This window comes from Scyliorhinus canicula, chromosome 16 (genome assembly GCF_902713615.1).
Source record: "Scyliorhinus canicula chromosome 16, sScyCan1.1, whole genome shotgun sequence".
Classification (NCBI taxonomy): Eukaryota; Metazoa; Chordata; class Chondrichthyes; order Carcharhiniformes; family Scyliorhinidae; genus Scyliorhinus; species Scyliorhinus canicula.
The window spans coordinates 31,143,822-31,163,650 of NC_052161.1; the positions used below are offsets into that span (position 1 = coordinate 31,143,822).

At 43.5% G+C, this 19,829-nt stretch overlaps 1 protein-coding gene across 9 annotated transcripts in view; it reads right to left on the reverse strand.

The window, feature by feature from the left end:
- Positions 1–1,370: 1,370 nt before the first annotated feature.
- LOC119950622 (fibroblast growth factor receptor 2-like) overlaps positions 1,371–19,829 on the reverse strand; it is a 203,107-nt gene continuing 184,648 nt past the window's right edge. For 7 of the 9 annotated variants that reach the window (XM_038773220.1, XM_038773219.1, XM_038773218.1 and 4 more), the window contains 4 exons: positions 18,466–18,536; positions 9,678–9,815; positions 8,282–8,387; positions 1,371–6,020 (listed from right to left, as the gene is read on the reverse strand). In XM_038773220.1, the coding sequence (XP_038629148.1) occupies positions 5,856–6,020; positions 8,282–8,387; positions 9,678–9,815; positions 18,466–18,536 (480 nt within the window). In that variant the 3' untranslated portion in view covers positions 1,371–5,855. The remainder of the gene's footprint in view (positions 6,021–8,281; positions 8,388–9,677; positions 9,816–18,465; positions 18,537–19,829) is intronic. The other 2 variants (XM_038773217.1, XM_038773216.1) reach the window with 1 other exon arrangement.

The window sequence follows — 19,829 nt, forward strand, 5'->3', positions numbered from 1 at the left end:
AACCTCTCTGCACCGCCAGACTGATCTGCAAGTAATTCCAGTCCAGCCGTCAGCTGCAGGCAGAGTTCAGTTTTAAAACCCTTTTAAAATCTTGTGTGGGGAACTCTGTTCTTATCTCAGTAAGGCTTTTGGTAATTCTGGTGGAGTTGGAAACCAAGGAAGAATTAAACTGGCCTGAGGCTGTTCCTTTGAGTGAAGGCCCCTGGATAATAAAAGTTAAAGTGACTCCCCAGAGGAAGTCCTATTCTTTGGGAATACTGACTGAAATGTTTCTCCAGAAGATCATCTCTAACGTTTCTGTTATAAATAAAGTTAGTGTTCAACTTACAAATCTGGTGGCTATAACTTATTGAGCAGTCAAGGGGCAAAAGAATCTTCAATATGATGTACTAGGATTGATTTCCCCTTCTCCTGTAGTATATTTGTATCACTAAGATATGTAAGTAGAACCCTTTACTAAAAGAGTGGTGTTAGTCTGCCTTTTGATGGTGGCTTCTTTCTTTGTGCAATGTACAATTCATTTTAGTTTAGGCTGATATCCAAATTTCCAGATATCAGTCCAGTGGCTTGAAGTAATCACATCTCAACACCAGACAAGTAAAAATTTTGAAATCGCCTAACATTGGTTGTGAGGTTTAAATCACTTTGCCATCTTTCAATGGGTTTTGTCACTCAGTGCTTGAAAAATATCTTTCTCTTACTATATGTCAACAGTCACCAATGTGGGGAATGTAAAACTTGAGCAACAGCATTAGCAGTGGCCAAAGGTGAAGGCCAGACCTCCAGCTCGACTGGCGATGTCAATAGTGACTAACAAACCACTGCTGTATTTCAGGTTGGGTAGGCAGCCATAATCGTGCTGCATTGTGTAACTGGTCTGGTGAACTCAATGTCCCAAATTACAATATGTGCATTTGAAATACTCCAGGTGAGTAGTGAGAGCTCAACAGTGCAACAAAATAAATAGTGATTACAATTTCCTCTTAGCTGTGCTAGCATTTGCCTGGAAGTTCCAACAGTCACCTCTAGTATATAATCACCCCTTCCGAATACTGACTTGTATTAATTGGTGCTACTGGTCAAGCCATCATCTACTGCTGTAAAACATTGGTAAATATACCCTGGAAAATACCTAAACAGTGTGTTGTTTTTCTGTACTTGAATGGACAAAGTTCTTGTGTTCAACATCACCAATTGCTAATCTTTGAGTACAAACGATGAGGTTAACACCCATAGTCAAACAAAGGTGACATTTATATTCCGAAGCAACTACCCATTTCAAAACAACAGATGGATGACTGATAGCTATAGTTTCCATTTATTGCTTTTTACTAACCGCCAAACACTTAAAACAAAGGCTGCTATTATAATAGTGTTTAGAATATTTTATTGTCTCCTTTAGGATCTCTCAAATAATCAGCATCAACGAAATACAAAACATTTAAATACCTTCGTGCCAGTCAACAATTTTACAAGAACACTTCAGGGGAAAAAAATTATTAACATTTAAATTAAATGGGCATGGCCCTTGGCTTTTGAAGGCAAAAGAAACTAGGTAAAGGTTTTTGGTTACATTTTCTTTTTGCTTAATAGAAATGTGCCCATCAGTATTTAGGGGAAAAAAAACAGTATAATATAGAAGCAAATCTTTCATATAAACAAATCATTTACAGCCTTAACTAGGCTTTTAACTATTTGAAAAACCGTAACAACAAAATAGAAATTTTTTGTAAAAAAAAATTCAATAAATTAGATGTACATTGTAGTATGAAATTCATGCACAAATCTTGACATTATGACACAAAGGATCACACAAATGCTTTATAAAAATATACAAGTACTGGAATGTAGAAAAGAGTGAACCAAACGTGTTCATGGAAGCAAAGCAGCTATATCACTGTTTGGTCTTGTTGGTTTCCTGTGCCTCACAACTTATTATATCATCTAATTACTACATGTATTTCAATTCAGGCAAACAAATCGTGCATTGTTGTTTCTTCTATTTATTCCATTCTGACACACTAATTTGAAAGAAAATGCTGGATAATATTCATTACTCTTTTGAATCGGTGATACTTGTGTTTTAATTGAAGTGGCAAGCATTTGTAGCCGAACCATACAAGTAACATGCTCGGTCATGTATGGAAATGCATCAAGTGGCTCACTTTTAATCTATACAACTACACCTGTATTTTGCAGCAACCTCTTCTGGCTAAGGTGATCTAATTTTGATAGCTGTTTGCTCATTTTTGCTAAAGTGCACTTTTAAATCTTGATCTGTAAATAGGTCATACAGCAATCACTGGGAAGTGTTATCCAAGCTGAATGTCACATTATTTAGAACAGAGAAAAACACAAAGGCTAGCTAAACAAGTTGGAGAAACAGTACTGAATGCTTTCCCATTGTCTTCAAACCTAGTTTTGTCAGAAAGCAAGAAGCGTATTTTTGGGGAAACAGGTATAAAACATTGAATAAAAGAGGTCTGTTTTTCACCTAAATCAATCTCCTATTCCAGAAATTTGACCCACTGTTCGTCCCCTGCAATTAGCAGAATATCCTTACTTGCGTATGTGTTATTTTAATAAATGATTCAAGATCAAAAACATTAAAAAAAATATATGAATTTGAATAGGGCATATTGTCAGCGTAATTCTCCGTTGGTGGAATCTTCTGGCCGCCGGCCGGCAGCATTCCCACGGGTTTCCGAATGGTGTGGGGTATCCACAATGGGAAACCCCATTGGCTGGCTGCGGACTGGAGAATCCCGCTGATATTTGGTCCCAAGTACGTGGAAGAGGGTATATTCTGGCAATTGAAGTGACACAAATTGTGTTTTCCAAAATATGATGACCTGAATAGATATTCTTACTTCACTGGTCATTTGGCACTGATTGGAATGTTCACGGCCATTACTGGAGGTAATAAGGTGACCATATATTTCTGACGTATTGAAACAAATTTCTTGGGAAATTATAATACTGAAAAAAAATGGAGGTAATTAGTTAGGGCACATGAACAAACTTCTAACAGTCATGTCTATGATACTGCATCATATTTAGTAAAATAGAATATGCTCTAGATAGACAGTTAACATGCCCATAAATCAGATTAAATGTATTCCAATGCATAATGCCAAGCAATATCGATGAAGTCGAGTGAGACATAAAAATTAATTATTTAGTGTTTATAATTTTATCAATTCAAATTGCTTTTGTTTTTATTTTATAACTGGCTCTAAATTTTAACAATATTTGTTGAAACGATAAGTTTCATGCGGGAATATTTTTAGACCGTACGACTTCAGCTGAGAGTAAGTTGTACAAGTCTGCATCTCAAATTTAAAACCACATCATGAATATTCAGTTAATAGGTTGCATGTTTTGAAATTTATAATGATAGAGGTTAGACTAGCCATATCCAGATAATTAGACAAGCCATTGTGGGTATCTGGTGATATTATAGACATCGGGCGGAATTCTCCCAAGCCTCTGCTAGGGTGCTCGATGCAGGGCATGGGGGAAGAATATGTTGGGAGGCACAGAAATTGGTTTCACGCCGAGGTGAATTTACAGTAGCATCTTCCACTTGTGTCCACCATGGAGGGTTGCAAAACCCACCAGAGGACGGCGTGAACTTCCATTTACATCTGGTTAATGGGATGCAGATGAAGGCCCATCCCCTCCATGCCAGATTCTCTGCGATGCCGTGGGAAATACGTTTGGAACAACTTGGTGTGCAGATATTGGAACTAATCTAAACAATGGCTGGAGCTGTCTCTGGAGGTCGGGATGGAGTCCTCAGAATGTTCCAGGAAATTCATCTTAATTTTTCCAGGAGGTCCACTTTCTTTCTTCAGTAGTGGATTAGTGGTGTTGGACCATCTTTTCAATCTGTCACCCGGGCAAGACGGCGGACTACGCACCACATTCAGGCCTGTCCCACTACTGAATATGACATAAAACGCCCAGCGCATAATAAATGAAGTCGGGGCCAGAAGATTTGGCATGTTTTTCTGCCGTCCCCTGGTGCGGGAAACACTCCACATTTCCACCTCTGCCATGGCACTTTGTCTCAAAATGGGAGAATCCCACCCACCATCTTTCAATTCTGCGAAAAAATGCTAATTGTAATATCCTTGTCATATTTTAATGGGCCATGGTATGACTGTTGGAATAAACACTGTTGGTGTTTACATTATCCAATGTGCAAGTAGGAGCAGAGCATGGCGAGATCCTTAACTCACACTGATGTTAGGATCAATTGAAAAGTACAGCGCTCCCCTGGCAGGATCCCTGATACTACGGGCAAGCACAATGCTACCAAGAAAGAGAATGATGGTGGGTCTCACGCCCAAAGGTGAATTGGCCACGCGTAATTGCCCCTTAATTGGAAATAAAAGAATTAGGTACTCTAAAATTTATTTTTAAAAAAAATAATGATGCTGTCGCTGAAGAAGGGCACCCACAACGCGAGTAGGCAACCAGTCAGTTAAAGGAAAAAGGAACCATGAACAGGAAAGAATGCTTTTCGTGAAGTCTTTGGAGCAGATAGGAAGTGTGGGGCAACTTTCACGAGACATTCCTCCATTGAAAAACTTTGGCATCTTACTGTCACTGCCTCAGGACCTACCGCCATCATTATTAAACTGTCCCCGGGCATCGAGACACAGTGGCAGTAAGGAAGGAAATGACCCCGGGATTTCACCCGTGTTAATGTGCCACCACCACCATATTTATTTACATAATTGGGTGAGAAAGGGACACATGGCATTGGCAAGGACAAAACTGTGCTTAAGAAATGAAATGACAGGAATGAGGGGGTCACTCTTATCACCCAATTTCCCCCTTGCTCCCAGCCCTTTTCCCCATTATCATACTGAAGGAAAATAAAGCAATTATGATCAAAACAATGTTGTATCAAGTAACGTCCTTGATGATGGATCACTAGATTTGTACATTAGTTTGTGTTCAAACCCAATTGAGGGCAAAATTTGGAAGCATTCATATGACATGGTAACCCTGTGCAAAACCTCAGCTGGAAACCTATTTGCTGCTTCCGAACATAACACTGTTCTGGACAGTCAACTATTTAAACAGAGCCATGGGAACATCCAATCCATTGTGCTTTACAGGTCAGTATCTGTGCTGTCTAGTAAAAGCCATACAAAATACAAGAAACAAAGATTAATTGTTTTAACTGTTGCTGTTAAATTCCAAATCAGTTAAATAAATTATTATTCCCTGAAAACAAAGAATATTTTAAGTGTCTTGAAAACGTTTCATAACTGAAGTGCTAGGAGTTGCTGCAGAAGCAGTTTTCAAAAGCAATTAGCTATTCAACAAAAGTTGCTTTCATTTTCTGGTTGAAATAGAATCACCTTTATATCCATACAAAAAAATAATTCATTGTAAATATATATATTTTTATATATATATATATATAACATATATTTTTACATATTTGGGCATATTTACACATACAGCCAGCACATATTTTGACTCTGAAGTTCCTTGCTGGATAAATTTTCCAATATTACAAAATTAACAATCTTGGCAGAACTTTCGACTCCAAGTTCTGCCCAAAGTCCAACTTTTCAGCTTTTGATGGAATGAAAATGAAACTGGTCACCAAAGCAAAATTTTGGTCTCAAGACTTACTCCGTCTTCTTCTGTGACAAAACGTATATGGCTGTGCATTTCTTTATTGGAACAGCCTGTTCCAATCCTTTCCATAACAAACCAGCATTCCATTCTGGAGCCCAAGTTCCTCGAAGACATGTGTGAAACAGCAAAGGCAATTTGGCGAGTGATGAATTTGATAATAAAGTCGTTTTGGCGAATGATGGCTTTTTCATTCATGTTTTAATGGTACCATTCATCTTCTGTTCATATTTTGAAAGACATGGCTCATTGGGCATAGGGTCAGAGAACACAGAGTCATCTCCTGAAGAGCAGGAACTCCTTGTATCAGGGTAGCTGGGTGAATATTGTTCTAGAGGTGCAGAGAGGTCCAAATAGTCCTGCCAATAGAGAGGTGCAGAGATATTAAAAATACTAAAGTCGTGCCATTTCTTCCATTTGTATACTACATCAGAATCAAATTTTGTGGGTTAATTATGTTAAGTCAAAACAAATGTGTTTGAAAGCCATAATGCATTAGCACAGCTACAGAAAAGTTACAATGTTTGTTACATTAAACCTATAACTCTACCTACCGCAATGATAAATATGTTAAGACACTGTGGAAAAAAATATCCTATTACAGTCCTACTTACCTGCTTTGTTTTGGTTTAGAAATGTTACTGTCCATGGACTGTTTTGGTCAAAGAGCATTAGGCTACAATCAGAGATTTCATGTATAACTTGTTATCTGCTCAAATGGCACAATATTCCAAAATGCAATATAGTATCAAAGAACAGGGCTGCAAATTTAAACATCTAGCAAATGGTCATTTTAATCCAAAATCTCCTACCTGATATATTTGCCACAAGTTTCGATAGGTCATGCTGTAAACATAAACCCCATTAACATAATGTGTGGCAGAAATGCAGACTACAAGCCTGAACTACGATTAACATGTAAATAGTCTCTAGTTATGGGTACAGAAATAGCCTACACACCCAAGGTTATTACTGTCCACGCAGTCAAATTTGTAACCCAAGAGGCAATGGTTAACTTTATAGCCTGAAAAGTAGTTAATTTAAGATTAGCTTTGGGCTTGAGATTTATTTATTTTTAATCTGATAACAACAAAGACGGAAGGAACACATAGGGGGCAGTTCTCCCCATGAGTTGCGGCAGGAGCACCTCCCGCTATTCCAGGAGAATAGCAGGGAGCCCGTAATTGGGGTTTGTGCAGGGCGCTGAATGGAGCACAATGCTCCCGGCCTATTTCACCGGAATCAATCTGGTTCACTCCCTTGCTGGGTGTGCACAGTAAGAAGTCTTACAACACCAGGTTAAAGTCCAACAGGTTTGATTCAAACACGAGCTTTCGGAGCGCAGCTCCTTCCTCAGGTGAGGAAGCAGCTGCGCTCCGAAAGCTCGCGTTTGAATCAAACCTGTTGGACTTTAACCTGGTGTTGTAAGACTTCTTACTGTGCTCACCCCAGTCCAACGCCGGCATCTCCACATCATTGCTGGGTGTGAACTAGTCTCGCATATTTTTCATTTCAATACGCATTTCCAGGTTTAGCTGGAGTCTCCCGGGATTCACTGTCCCCACCGGTACAGGATGAGGCAGGGGGAAACACAACTGGTCCCTAGATGTGATGACCACGTCAGGCGACTCAGAGGCTATTGGAGCTCCCGGGGGTTCAGAGGCAGGGCAGCGCCCTGTCACTGCTCCCTAGCACTCTTGCCGCGCCAGGGTTCCATGTTAGCATTGTCAGGGTGTCACGGGGCCAGGGTGCAAAGGGAAGTGCAAGGATGCTAAGGGACAATGCCATGGAGCGGGACTGGAGAGGGGGCATTTCCATGAAAGGGGGTGGGGTTTGTGGGGTATGAAGGGGGGGTTGGCTTTGGCGACACTACAGCGGGGTGCCGGTCACTTGGGGGTGGGGGGGCCGCCGGTATGAGCTATTCAGGCGGTCATCTCTGCCAGTGAGTAGGAGTGTGCCCAAAATGACAGTTATTTTTTGGGAGAATTCTGCCCACATTCTGTACTTTTGCATTCTTCGGCAACGAACAATGGCAACAAATGTTCTCCAAAGTCAAGTGTACACATTTTCAGTGTGTACCAGTATTCGGAGCCAATCGTCACTATCAAATGTTTCAGTGACCCTGAGCAGACCAGCACTATTTTGGACTGTGATCTTCAGCAGGAAACCATCTCTTTTTATTGGCCGTTGATGTCACTTCAGAAATATTACTGGTCGTTGGTGTCAATTAGTTGGCAACAGGAAAAGTGCCGAGAGAGATTTTCCAGCCCTTCCCCTGGTGGGGCCTTATGGTCCCACCGAAGGAAGCCCCCTGCTGCGTGCTCCTCGGCAGCAGGACGCAAAATGCCGTAGATGCCGGGGGGGGACGGGACCAGAAGATCCCAACGGCAGCCAATGATGAGCCGCCTCAGCTGCCAGAAAACCCCGCCCAATGAGTCTTCATTCGATTGAAATTGTCGCCCTGCAGTCACTTGCATCAAATATAACTTACAATGCATTATGGCAAAAAGGAGCTGCTTTTGCTTATTTTATTATATTTTTGAAAACAAGTTCCAGGGGCACTAACTTGTGCTCAATTGTGTTTGCTGAATATTGTTAACTGGCATTATTGTAAGCTTACCGCACTGGATGTGAAAGTGAGAATTCGGTCCAAATCTTCAACCAGCTGTTTGAAGGTTGGTCTTTGTGAGGGGATTGCATGCCAGCAATCACGCATCATCATGTACCTACAGCATAGATAAGAACTGGATTTCTCTCACATCACACTACTTTGCAATTAAATTGGCATAAATTTGTAAGACAAACATGTTACAGCTTTCTCCCTGTTGCTTAGCAACTTTCTATTATGCAGCCACAGGCCAAATCCGAGTGTAAGGAATAATGGTTATAACTCCTTGTCGTTTCTAATCTGTCGTCAACTTTCAGTGTTCAAAAATGTCCTTAGTTCCAAGGCTTTAAACCTAAATGCTAGTGGACAGGGAAAACTCCTTGGCAGGTAGCCTGAAGACTGTAGAAGCCCTGAGAATTTAAACTCAGAAATCCCATCAAGTGCTTTTTTGTTCTGCAGTTTTTGAAACCCGTTTTAAAATGAATATCTGTAAATAAGTAAGGACTGCTGGTAAATAACAATGCAAAGTTATTGCTTAGGATATACAATAGCATTGTTATTTAGTACATGAACCAAGACATGGGGAGAGGTGCTCAGCTCATTGGCAGGTTAATTGTCATGAGCAATAACACAAAAAACAAGGATTGGTACTCCTGAATGTTGTAAGAGATTGAATGTTTGATTTATGGCTGGAGGTTGCCATTTGCACCATGAGTAATCTTATTTAAATAGGTCACCAATAGGTGTGGCCAGTTTTCCTTAAACACCATCTAAATACCTAAACTGTTGATCATTCTCGTTGGGGCTTAAAATCACAAGGCTTTGAATACTGCTTAAAGACAGCACAATTTAAATAATATTCTGGAGTTGTCACCACTGTAATTGTTATTTGTGAACACAACTGTCATGTCATAGAATCTGAAACCTCTCAGCATACCAGCAACTTTTTAAAGCTTTCCAATTCACATTTTCGTTGAAAGTCGTGAGTTCACATAAGGGATGTTATGGTTGGGAAATGGACTGTTTCTCTAGCTATGACACAAATGCTAGTCCTAACTATTCCAAGGTCAGTTGCAACATAGGCAGATGCAGAGGAAAGCTTCTTCTGCTCGTCTCAAATTCCAATTTCAGAAAGGCTTTCCTTACTTTCTCGATTGCAATATTTTCTGTTTCTACAATAGCCGCTTGTGTGAAAGCAGATTTTCTTGGCCAATTCTGCCTGGTAGCAGCAGACCCAAAGTGCCCAGGCCCAGGAGTGAAGGCATTTCCTGTCTCAGATCATTGGCATGATACCACAGCACTGGCCCACACTTGAGCAGAACAGCGGCACATGACAGACCATCTTTGGGCCATGCACAAGTTATATTTCATGGTTCTGCCGTACAAAAACACAGTATCACAAACTTACAGGTCATTGGTGCAGTTGGCTGGTTTGTCCATCCTATGACCTTCCTTAAGAAGTTTGAAAAGTTCTTCGACAGGAATGCCTGGATATGGAGATCCTCCCAAGGTGAAGATTTCCCACATTAAAACACCGAATGACCATCTGAAATGTTAAGAAGCATTAGTAGAAGTTTTCAGAATGTTCACTTTCTCCCAACTATTCTATCTTTCCATGCGCTCCCCCTTCCCCCCATAATGTTCTTCCCTTACCTCGAGGTACTGAATGCACGGACTCATATATCAGGACAATTCTATGTACACTAGCAGTCTCTTAGCATCTTATCTAGTAATTGTTTTCAATGCGACCATGGGTTACTCTGTTTAAGCGTTTCGCAGCTGAGTCTAATTTGCCATCACTGAATGTTTGGATTGTATTGGGTGCTGTGGTCCTCAACACCTTGGCGAAAAGATCGGAGGGCAGGGGGGGGGGGAATGTCGAGAAGCACACCGACCTGCAGTCATTTTATGGTTGACTGGAGGAGGGACTTACACCCCCTACCCGAGGTATAGGAGGTCCCACCTAAGAGAGCTGTTCATCAATCAAAGGCTGGCAGCTCTCCAGTTCCAGTTGGAGCAGGAGCAGTACTGCCCTTGGAGCTTGAATATTCAGTTCTCTATGGGGACTGCAAGTGTTTGGGAGTTACATCTCTCAGCATCAGGAACCCGGGTTCTGTGCGGAGTCTGCACGTTCTCCCCGTGTTTGCGTGGGTTTCCTCCGGGTGACTCGTTTCCTCCCAAAATCCCGTTCGGTGAATTGTACATTCTGAACTCTCCCTCAGTGTACTCGAACAGGCACCTAGTGTGGCGACTGGGGGATTTTCACAGTAACTTCATTGCAGTGTTAATGCAGTAATAATAATAATCTTTATTAGTGTCGCAAGTAGGGTAAAGCTCCTATACAACGCTCCCATGGCGAGCGTACGGACCAACAACACCAACTCCTGATACTTCCAGCTGCACAGGGGCACCAGACAAGGATGCCCACTGTCCCCACTGCTGTTCGCTCCAGCGATCGAACCACGAGCAACACAAAACTGGTGGGGGATCCGAAGGGGCGGCAGAGAGCACAGTCTCACTCTATGCAGATGACCTGCTCCTCTATATTTCGGACCCACAAAGCAGCACGGACGGAATCATCGTGCTCCTGAAAGGGTTTGGCGCCTTCTCAGGCTACAAACACAACATGAGCAAAAGCGAGATCTTCCCGGTACACCCACAAGGATGGAGGGCAACACTAACGGGACTGTCGTTTAAACAAGCCCGACACAAATTCCGCTATCTGGGGATCCAAATAGCCCATGACTGGAAAGGGATCCACAAATGGAACCTCACCAGTCTGACGGAGGAAGTAAAAAAAGACCTGCAAAGATGGAACACACTCCCACTCTCCCTCGCGGGGAGAGTCCAGACAATCAAAATGAACATACTGCCCAGGTACCTCTTCCTACTTAGATCCATTCCGATCTCTAGTCCCAAGGCCTTTTTCAAAGCACTGGACAAACTAATTATGGCATTTGCATGGGGGGGGGGGGGGGCAAGAATGCTAGGATCCCAAAGGAGGTCCCACAATGAACAAAATCCAGGGGGTGGGGCTAGCCTTCCCAAACCTACAATTCTACCACTGGGCGACGACGGCCGAGCGAATAAGGGGTTGGACCAAGGAGCCAGAGGACGAGTGAGTGCATGCAGAGGAGGCCTCCTATAAGGAGACCTCCATCCGTGCCCTCGACACGGCGGCACTCCCACCCCCATCCAAAAAACACTCCAGCAGCCCAGTGGTGATAGCTATCCTCCAATCCTGGAACCAACTACGGCAGCAAGTTGGCCTGACCAAAATGTCGGACAAAGCTCCCAACTGCAACAACCATAGGTTCACACCAGCACTGACTGACGCCACCTTCAAAAGGTGGCAGTGAGGGGCCCATACACGGGCGGCAGGATCGCAAAACTGGACGAACTGACAGAGAAATTCCAGCTAGCCAGGGGGAACGAGCGAAGGAACTCAAACTTCCTACGAAAGGAGACAAAGATGTACCCACAACCGCCACGACAGACATTACTGGAAGAGTTACTGGACGCAAGCATATTAGATAAAGGAAACTGTAGCGACATGTGTGACTGCCTGGTAGAGAGGGCCGACACCGTACTGGACGCAACAAGAAAGAAATGGGAGGAGGACCTGGAGATTGAAATAGGGTGGGACTCTGGAGCGAAGCACTGCACAGGGTCAACACCACCTCCACGTGCGCAAGGCTCAGCCTGACGCAGTTACAAGTGATACATAGAGCCCACTTAACAAGAACCTGTATAAGTAGGTTCTTCCCGGAGGCGGAGGATAGATGTGAACAGTGCCAAGGAGGCCTGGCCAACCACACCCACATGTTCTGGTCTTGCCCCACACCTGCGAGGTACTGGACAGCCTTCTTCGAGTCAACGTCCAAAGTGGTGGGGATGAGGGTGGAGCCATGCCCGAAAGTGGCGGTCTTCGGGGTTTCAGACCAGCCAGATCTATTCCTGGGGAGGAGGGCGGACGCCCTTGCTTTTGCCTCCCTGATCGCCCGCCGTAGATTCCTGTTCGGCTGGCGGTCAGCAGCACCACCCAAAGCTGCAGACTGGCTGTCCGACCTCTCGAAATCTCTCCAAATGGAGAAAATCAAATTCGCCATCCGAAGGTCAGACGACGGCTTCCAAAGAACGTGGAAGATGTTCACCCAACTGTTCCAGGACCTGTTCGTGACCAACAAAGCAGAAGAATAGCCAGGTAGCCAAGAATCAGGGGAAAGTAGCCAAACCATGAGAGGGAGAGACAGACCGGGAGAGGGGGGTACAGCTAAACCGAAGAGGAAAGAAAGGTGAACCACAGGAGGGGGAAAGGGGGGAGAGGGAAGGTACAGAGAACAAGAGAGGAGAACCAGGGAGGCTGAAGGGAGGGAGGGGGCGGGAAGGGAAGAGGCAGGGAAATGGCAGCCGGAAGGAGGGCACGGGATACGATAACAAACTTGGCATCTCCAGGAACAGAGAACAAGGAGAATCCAGGCGAAAGACGGGAGGAATGGCTGAAGCGGAGGTGAGCGCGAGACGACAACGGCAGCGAGATCCATCGGGAGAAGCAAGAGATAACACCAAACCCATTTGAGTATTGCCCACTGTAATTGTTTCTCTGGCACCCAAATGTATATTTACCTCCCAAGTCTCCACCCCCCCTCCCCCCAACAAACAGTTGCCTACTTACGTGTTGTAACTAATTTTACCAGGTGTACAGAGTTGCTGCTGTTGAGCTGGTGCACAATACCCTACCAGTTATTCTATTTTATTTTTTATTACTACTTTTTTTTTTAGTATGTTTGGGTGTGCCCTTCTCTTCTATATGTATATATATTTCTTATTCTGTGTGCATAACGGTAAATATACTTTGTTCAAAAACCCCAAAACATTTATAAAAAAAAAAAAATTAGTGTCACAAGTAGGCTTACAGAGCAGACTCCGAACAGACAGTGACCAAAGCCAGGAATCAAACCCAGCTATCTTGTGCTGTGAAGCAACAGTGCTACCCATTGTGCTACCGTGCCGTCCTACATGTGAGCCTACTTGTGACATTACTAAAGATTCTTATTATTGTGGCAGACCCCAGCAATGGTGTGAGGATTGGGGGAATGGGCTGAAGTTTGAGAGGCCATATGGGAGTGGGGAGGGAGAACACACTGTTGGGGGTGGCAGTGGGGGGGTGCCCTTTGATGGGCCCGGGACGCTTTTTAAGGAGACACCCACCTCCCTGCCTCCGGCCACCACTGGCAAACAAAATCTGCCAGGTAGGCCGCTTGACCTGGGCCTCTTCCACTGCTGGTTAAATGACAGTGGCAATGGATTTAGCCCCTTAATTGCAGAATAATTGCCCCATTAAGTAACTTAATTGGTTCTGTGGCAGCTGGGCTGCCTTGGTTGAACTGCGGTGGGGTGAGCAGGGTGGATAGGTAGGACGGTGAACAGCGCGGTGGCAGAGTGGTTAGCACCGCTTCCTTAGAACGCCAGAGACCCAGGTTCAATTCCAGCCTGGGGTGACTGTCTGTGTGGAGTTTGCACTTTCTCTCCGTGTCTGCGTGGGTTTTCTCCGGATGCTCCGGTTTCCTCCCACAGTCCAAAGCTGTGCAGGTTAGGTGGATTGGCCATGATAAATTGCCCGTGAAGTGTCCAAAAGGTTAGGTGGGGTTACTGGGCTACGGAGATGGAGTTAGAGCGTGAGCCTAGGTAAAGTGCTCTTTCAGATGGTTGGTGTAGACTCGATGGCCCGAATGGCCTCCTGCTACACTAGTGATTCTATGGTGGCACACTGCCTACTGAACATGTCACCTGCCTTCAAACCCGTTGTTGGGGGGTGTTCAATCTAGCCCCAAGAGATCAACAGATAGAACATAGAACGATACAGCGCAGTACAGGCCCTTCGGCCCTCGATGTATCTATTATCTGATTTAGAGATGTTGAGGTCATTTGTAATGTCGATACTGGTACCCCAGGAGAAGTGGTTAGTGAACTATAGACCAGGCATTGAAGTTTGGACATTTCTGTTCTGCATTATGCAATATCCCATCACAAGGCTTTTACGTTTGTGACCACCGAAGTAGACAAAGTTCTGCTGAACCTTTCATGATGTGAAGGCCTGGCGGGGTTCAGAATGATTCTAGTTGCTCATATTTTCACTAAGAATGCCAAATCTCTATTTTTATTTTAGGAAATTTGGTTCTCTAGTTACATTTCCTTCCTTCAGTTAAATGAACATAAACAGAATTCAGCACTTGTATTTTTATTAAACGGTACATGAGTCTCACTGGAGTTTTAAACCAGAGGCAGGCATGTTTCCTTTTCAAAATCAGGTGCTCGTCTTACTATTCTGCAAAATGTTTGAGAAGACTCAACCTGATAGCCCACTTCCTCAGTGAATTATACCGATCTAATGTTTTGAAAACTAGTGGACCCGCTGACAGTCCAGATTAGACGTGAAGCGATTGGGCTCTTCAATATGAAATTCCAAGATAAGCAGGTTTAGGTTGCCGATAGGATTAAGTATGTGCTGGACAGGCAAAAGTAAAATCATTCTTCAGCTCTACGTCTGTGAACCTCAATGAAACCTTCTACAGTGACAGAGGTGGATAACAACTTAATTTCTCCAATGTGTTTTGAAGTCAGATAGATTAGTAACAGTGTTGATCATCTGTCTACCATTAAGTCGTTACTTTTGATGTATGCACTTCCTTTAATTTAATCCATACAAAGGATCAATGATGCTCCAAGTAATTGGGAATTAGTTGCTGGTTGACAATAACAGAAAAATTAGATTTATTTCACTGTTGAGTATTGTAGATATAATAGCCCGCACTGGATCTATGGAATGGGAATGATCGATTTTCCCCATGGTCCTTGCGGATTACGAGCTCCCCAGCTAGGGGCGGGAGATCTCTGTTAACCCCTGCATAAAATGTCGGCCGAGGAAACACCGACAAGTATAGGAACCCAGTGGAGATCTACCGGGCAGTGTACACCGTCTATTGTAATTAAAACTAAGTTCCTTTATTTTACTCGGTGTGTACTCCCATGTCCTTATTGATGTAGATATCAAGGAAGATGAAGAGCTTTTTTCAGTGTAAAAACTGCTTGTTTTCCAGCCTTACAGACAAGAGTTCAGATTGACCATTTTTCAGTGTACTATTTGGATACCCTCTGGAAATTTCTCCTTTGATGCTTCCAACTGCACATTACAACTAGGTTCTCACAGCTGGGTTAAAGCAATTTATGATTTAATGCTTCATTATTTTTTTCAACAACTATTAAATGAAAGTTGTTTTCATACTGAAATGTGTTTAGGTAAGAACCAGAGCCCACTTCAATGAGTTGATTCCTGTTCTATAAGCTACCAAAGACATTTCTTTTTTCCCCCCAAAGGGAGAATCACAATGCGGAATCTTGTGGAAAAACGGGTACCTTGGCTGTCGACTAGAGAGCTGGCAAGTGCCCCAGGTCACCTCTTTTTGGGAAAGCTTCACCATCCCCGTATCTCGTTCCCCTCAGGCACTGGAAAGGCTCCAAAATGACCTTCCTATGGGACCAAAGATGCTAGGGACGGAAGTCCTGCCCGCTAACAGCTGCCGACCAATCGGAGGCTGGAAGCTCCAGGCAACAGCAATGTCACAGGGGAGGTGTGGCTACTGCCGGTATTACACCAGTCAACAGCTTTGGCAGCACGGTTCTATGAGGGCCCCGTTCCCAATTTTGGGTTTGAACAAAGGACTCCCCCTCCACTCCCAGAGTTCTGTCCGGAAACATTAGGGGCGGGATTCTCTGTCCCACCACACCTGTTTTCTGATGCGACGCGAACCCGCTGGCAGCGGGATCCTCCGTTTCGGCAGCCGGCCAATGGAGTTTCCCCATTGTGGGCACACCCACACCATCGGGAAATCAACTGGTGAAAGGGGGGATCCCGCAGACGGAGAACCCAGCCCAAGAAGTTTAAAGAATCTATATTTATATTTGTGGTTATTAAGGACCAGAATTCTCTGGTCGTGGGGATTTATTTTTCCGCTGGCACCGCATTTCTATCAGTGGGTTTCCCGGCGGCGTGGGGTGGCTCAAATGGGATATCCCATTGACAAGCAGCGGGAAGATCGAATCCCGCCACCACAAACCGCGCTCCGCCGAGAAACACACGGCCGCGGGACTGGAGAATCCAGCCTAAGCAAGTTTAATTTTTATTTCTGTGTAAGGAAGGTTTAAAGTTTTAGTTGGCTTCATGTTAAACAAAGATGTATGTCTGTGGGTTTTGGGTTCATTTCAAACTGTGCCCGCATTGTAATTAAAGGGTTTGCACCGTGAAAACAGTTATACAGGTTAAAAAATAAACTGTTGAGTTAGAATCAGGTGTATCTGAAGAAAGCAGCTCTCAGAGAAAATGCCAGCAGAGGCAGGACAATGGAAGAAGGCTCAGAAAACAAGTCCCAAAAGCTAAAGGACAGACAGCTCTAGAAACCAGGGAATGAAAGAGGTCGCAGGAATGCAGAAGTCAAAGGGACAAAGAACTGGAGTATAAACAAGATACTGTTCACTGAAGCTAAAGTAAGGAGCGGAGAGAGGCTTCTAGTTAAAGACAGAGCTGAACGGTGAAGACCTGGAGAAGTTGGCTAGCAAAAAGCCAGGAATCTGAATTAATCCTGCAGTTGATGACAGTTGGTGTGGCTGGATACATGAGATTGAAAGCTTGAATGCACGTGGCAATCTAAGACAGAGGAATACCGAAAGGAGAGATTGAAATCGTGGAAGTGGGTCCTTGGTGAAGGCATCCGAGAGAAACATTCCAAGGCGTGTTTTGTTTGAGAGTGGAGTTTGGAAACACTCATGTGAAAGTCAAAGTTCCAGTGAGATTAGTTTGCTCAGTGTGATAATCATCTTCCGGGGGGGGGGGGGGGGGGGGGGGGGGGGGGTCAATCCACAGAAGTTGTATTGGGTCGAGTCTGCCACTTGGTTTCAGAATATGGTGCATCTGACACCAGTTGGCCTGTTGGTTTACATGGAAGTGTACTTAGTAAGAACATTATAGTATAAGATATATTTTGTAACCTGTGTTATCCTTAAAACCCTGTGTTTGGTTTAGCTCAGTGGGCTAGACAGCTGGTTTGTGATGCAGAACAAGGCCAGCAGCACGGGTTCAATTCCCATACTAGCTTACCCGAACAGGTGCCGGAATGTGGCGACTAGGGGCTTTTCACAGTAACTTCAATTGTGACAATAAAAGGTGATTATTATTACATCTGTGAAGATACAAGATGGGGTGAAGGAGTATTGTAATATAGATTTTTTTTCATGTTAAATAACTGTTTTATTCTTTTGTTAAAAGTTAATTGGCAGTCCTGTGACGGTTCATCCATGACTCTAGACAAAGAACAGAAGTTATGCACGATCAAGAATTCCATTCTGAGACGTGACTGTCCAGGGGTAACATCAACTTGGATCGTAACAGGCCACAAGCAACAAAATAAAAAACAGGTTTACTTGTCGTGCTCCTTGCATAGTGATTGACACCAGCAGCAGCAGGATGAGACCCTTATGAGGGCCTTAATTGGCACTTCAGGGCCTCAATTTGCAGTGGGACACTGACTTGAATCAGGGTGGAGGTAGGAAGACAATGGGGACCCCACTTGCCACCCTTCCACCTGATTCAATGCACCCCACCACCAAACTCAATGCACCCCACCACCAAACTCAGCACAAAGGAAGGCAACAAGATTCCGTCCACAGTTCCAGGGAAAACTGGATTTATGATTCTACTGGTAAAATAAGAGGTAGCGCATGAATGTTGGTCTCCAAGAAATCAAACTAAGTGGGCATCACTGTGAGAATACTTCTTTTGAGCCACCATTGATTTCCTCTCTCAGATCTGCAAAAGGATGTCAAATCAGTGCCCAGGTTTAATGACCCAATAAAAATGTTTTTCAATTTTGGATTTTGAAATACAGTAAAACAGAATTGCTATGCTAAAATAATTTTCAATTATTTAGTTGAACATGTCTATCACTGGGGAGTTAAACTAACAATTTATTAATATGAAAACATTTTTTTTCCCTCAGTACTTCCAAAACTGCACGGCAATAATTCTGCCGCATTATTGTCAATTACAATACAACATGGCAGCACTGACAAACCGGCCATTGGAAATAGAATCTTAGAAGAAAGAATGCATATTTTCATTTGATGGACTCAGTAGTACTTACACGTCACTTTGGTGGGTGTAAACCCTGTCAAAGAGAGCTTCAGGAGCCATCCACTTAACCGGCAGCCGGCCCTAGAACACAAAATGCTTTTGTAAATAAAAAATATGTAGTTTGAAAATATTTAAGCACTGCCAAATTTGAATAATCTTGAGATTAGAGCTAGGCCAGTCAGGAGTGAAATCGGGAATTATTTTATCTACAGAAAGCGTTCTGGAAATCTAGAACACACGGCAGAAGTCTGTGATTTCTTGATCAATTAAAATATTCAAGACTAGATTTTTGTCAGAAAGATGTATTGAAGGACATGGATCAATGATGGGTAAATGGGATCAATGGTGGGTAAATGGGTTTGTGGCACAAAGCAGCCACAAGCTAACGGAGTTCCAGACTGATTCAGGTTGAAGGTCTACTCTCATTTCCTATCTCGAAGGTAGTTCATTCAACAGGTTAGAAGCAACATTTACAGCCCTTTTACAGTCTGAATTTAGGCATTGTTGTGGTGGATGTTCAAATACGAGCAGACATTGGGCCTTGCACACAGTTAATCAATCCTAAAATTCCAAAGTTCCCCGCGGAGAAAATGTTATTTTCCTACTTTGATCTTCTCTGCTCACTCAAAGCATTAGCCTTAGAGATTCTGACAGCACAGCGGGATGGGTGCTTCTGCTGTGCCTCAATAGGCATGGGTCACCTGTCCCAATTATCCCAATGATGCTGACTGTCCCTGCAGTTTGCAACAGGGTCATGGCAAGGCCAAAGCAGCTTACAGAAGTCTGCTCATTCAATCGTATCAGCAATTAGAAACTAATTTCAGCTTTAAAAATGTCCAGACCGCTACATTTATTAATATTTTAATATGGAGATTTTGTTCCATTTCTCTCTTGTCACATGGAATTTCCTGGATAAGATATCTGTTGCAGTGCACAGGAACCAATTTATACATAAGTTAACTTTTTTTAGTGGTTAACGGATAAATATTGTCGAGGATGCTGACAGAATGCTCATGCTTATCTTCAAATAATGCCATTGGATCGTTTATGTGTACTTGAGTGGGCAGATGTCTCGTTCAAAAGACGACATCTCTGACATTGCAGCATTCCCCAAGTACTGCACTGAAGTGCCTGTCTGGATTTTACAGTCAAGTCTCGAGTGGTACTTTAACCCACAACCTTTTATCTCAAGGGAAAGAGTGCTTTCACTGATCCAAGGCTGGCAGCTGATATTGAAGGTGATTCAACTGAACATTTTTCTCTCCCTTCAACTAATGCTGTACTTCCACTTGCTTTTCTACAAGATGAACAAGAATGGAAACCCAGTGTGATGTAATAAAGTGGAGCATTACCTCACTGGATGTCCTGCCACTA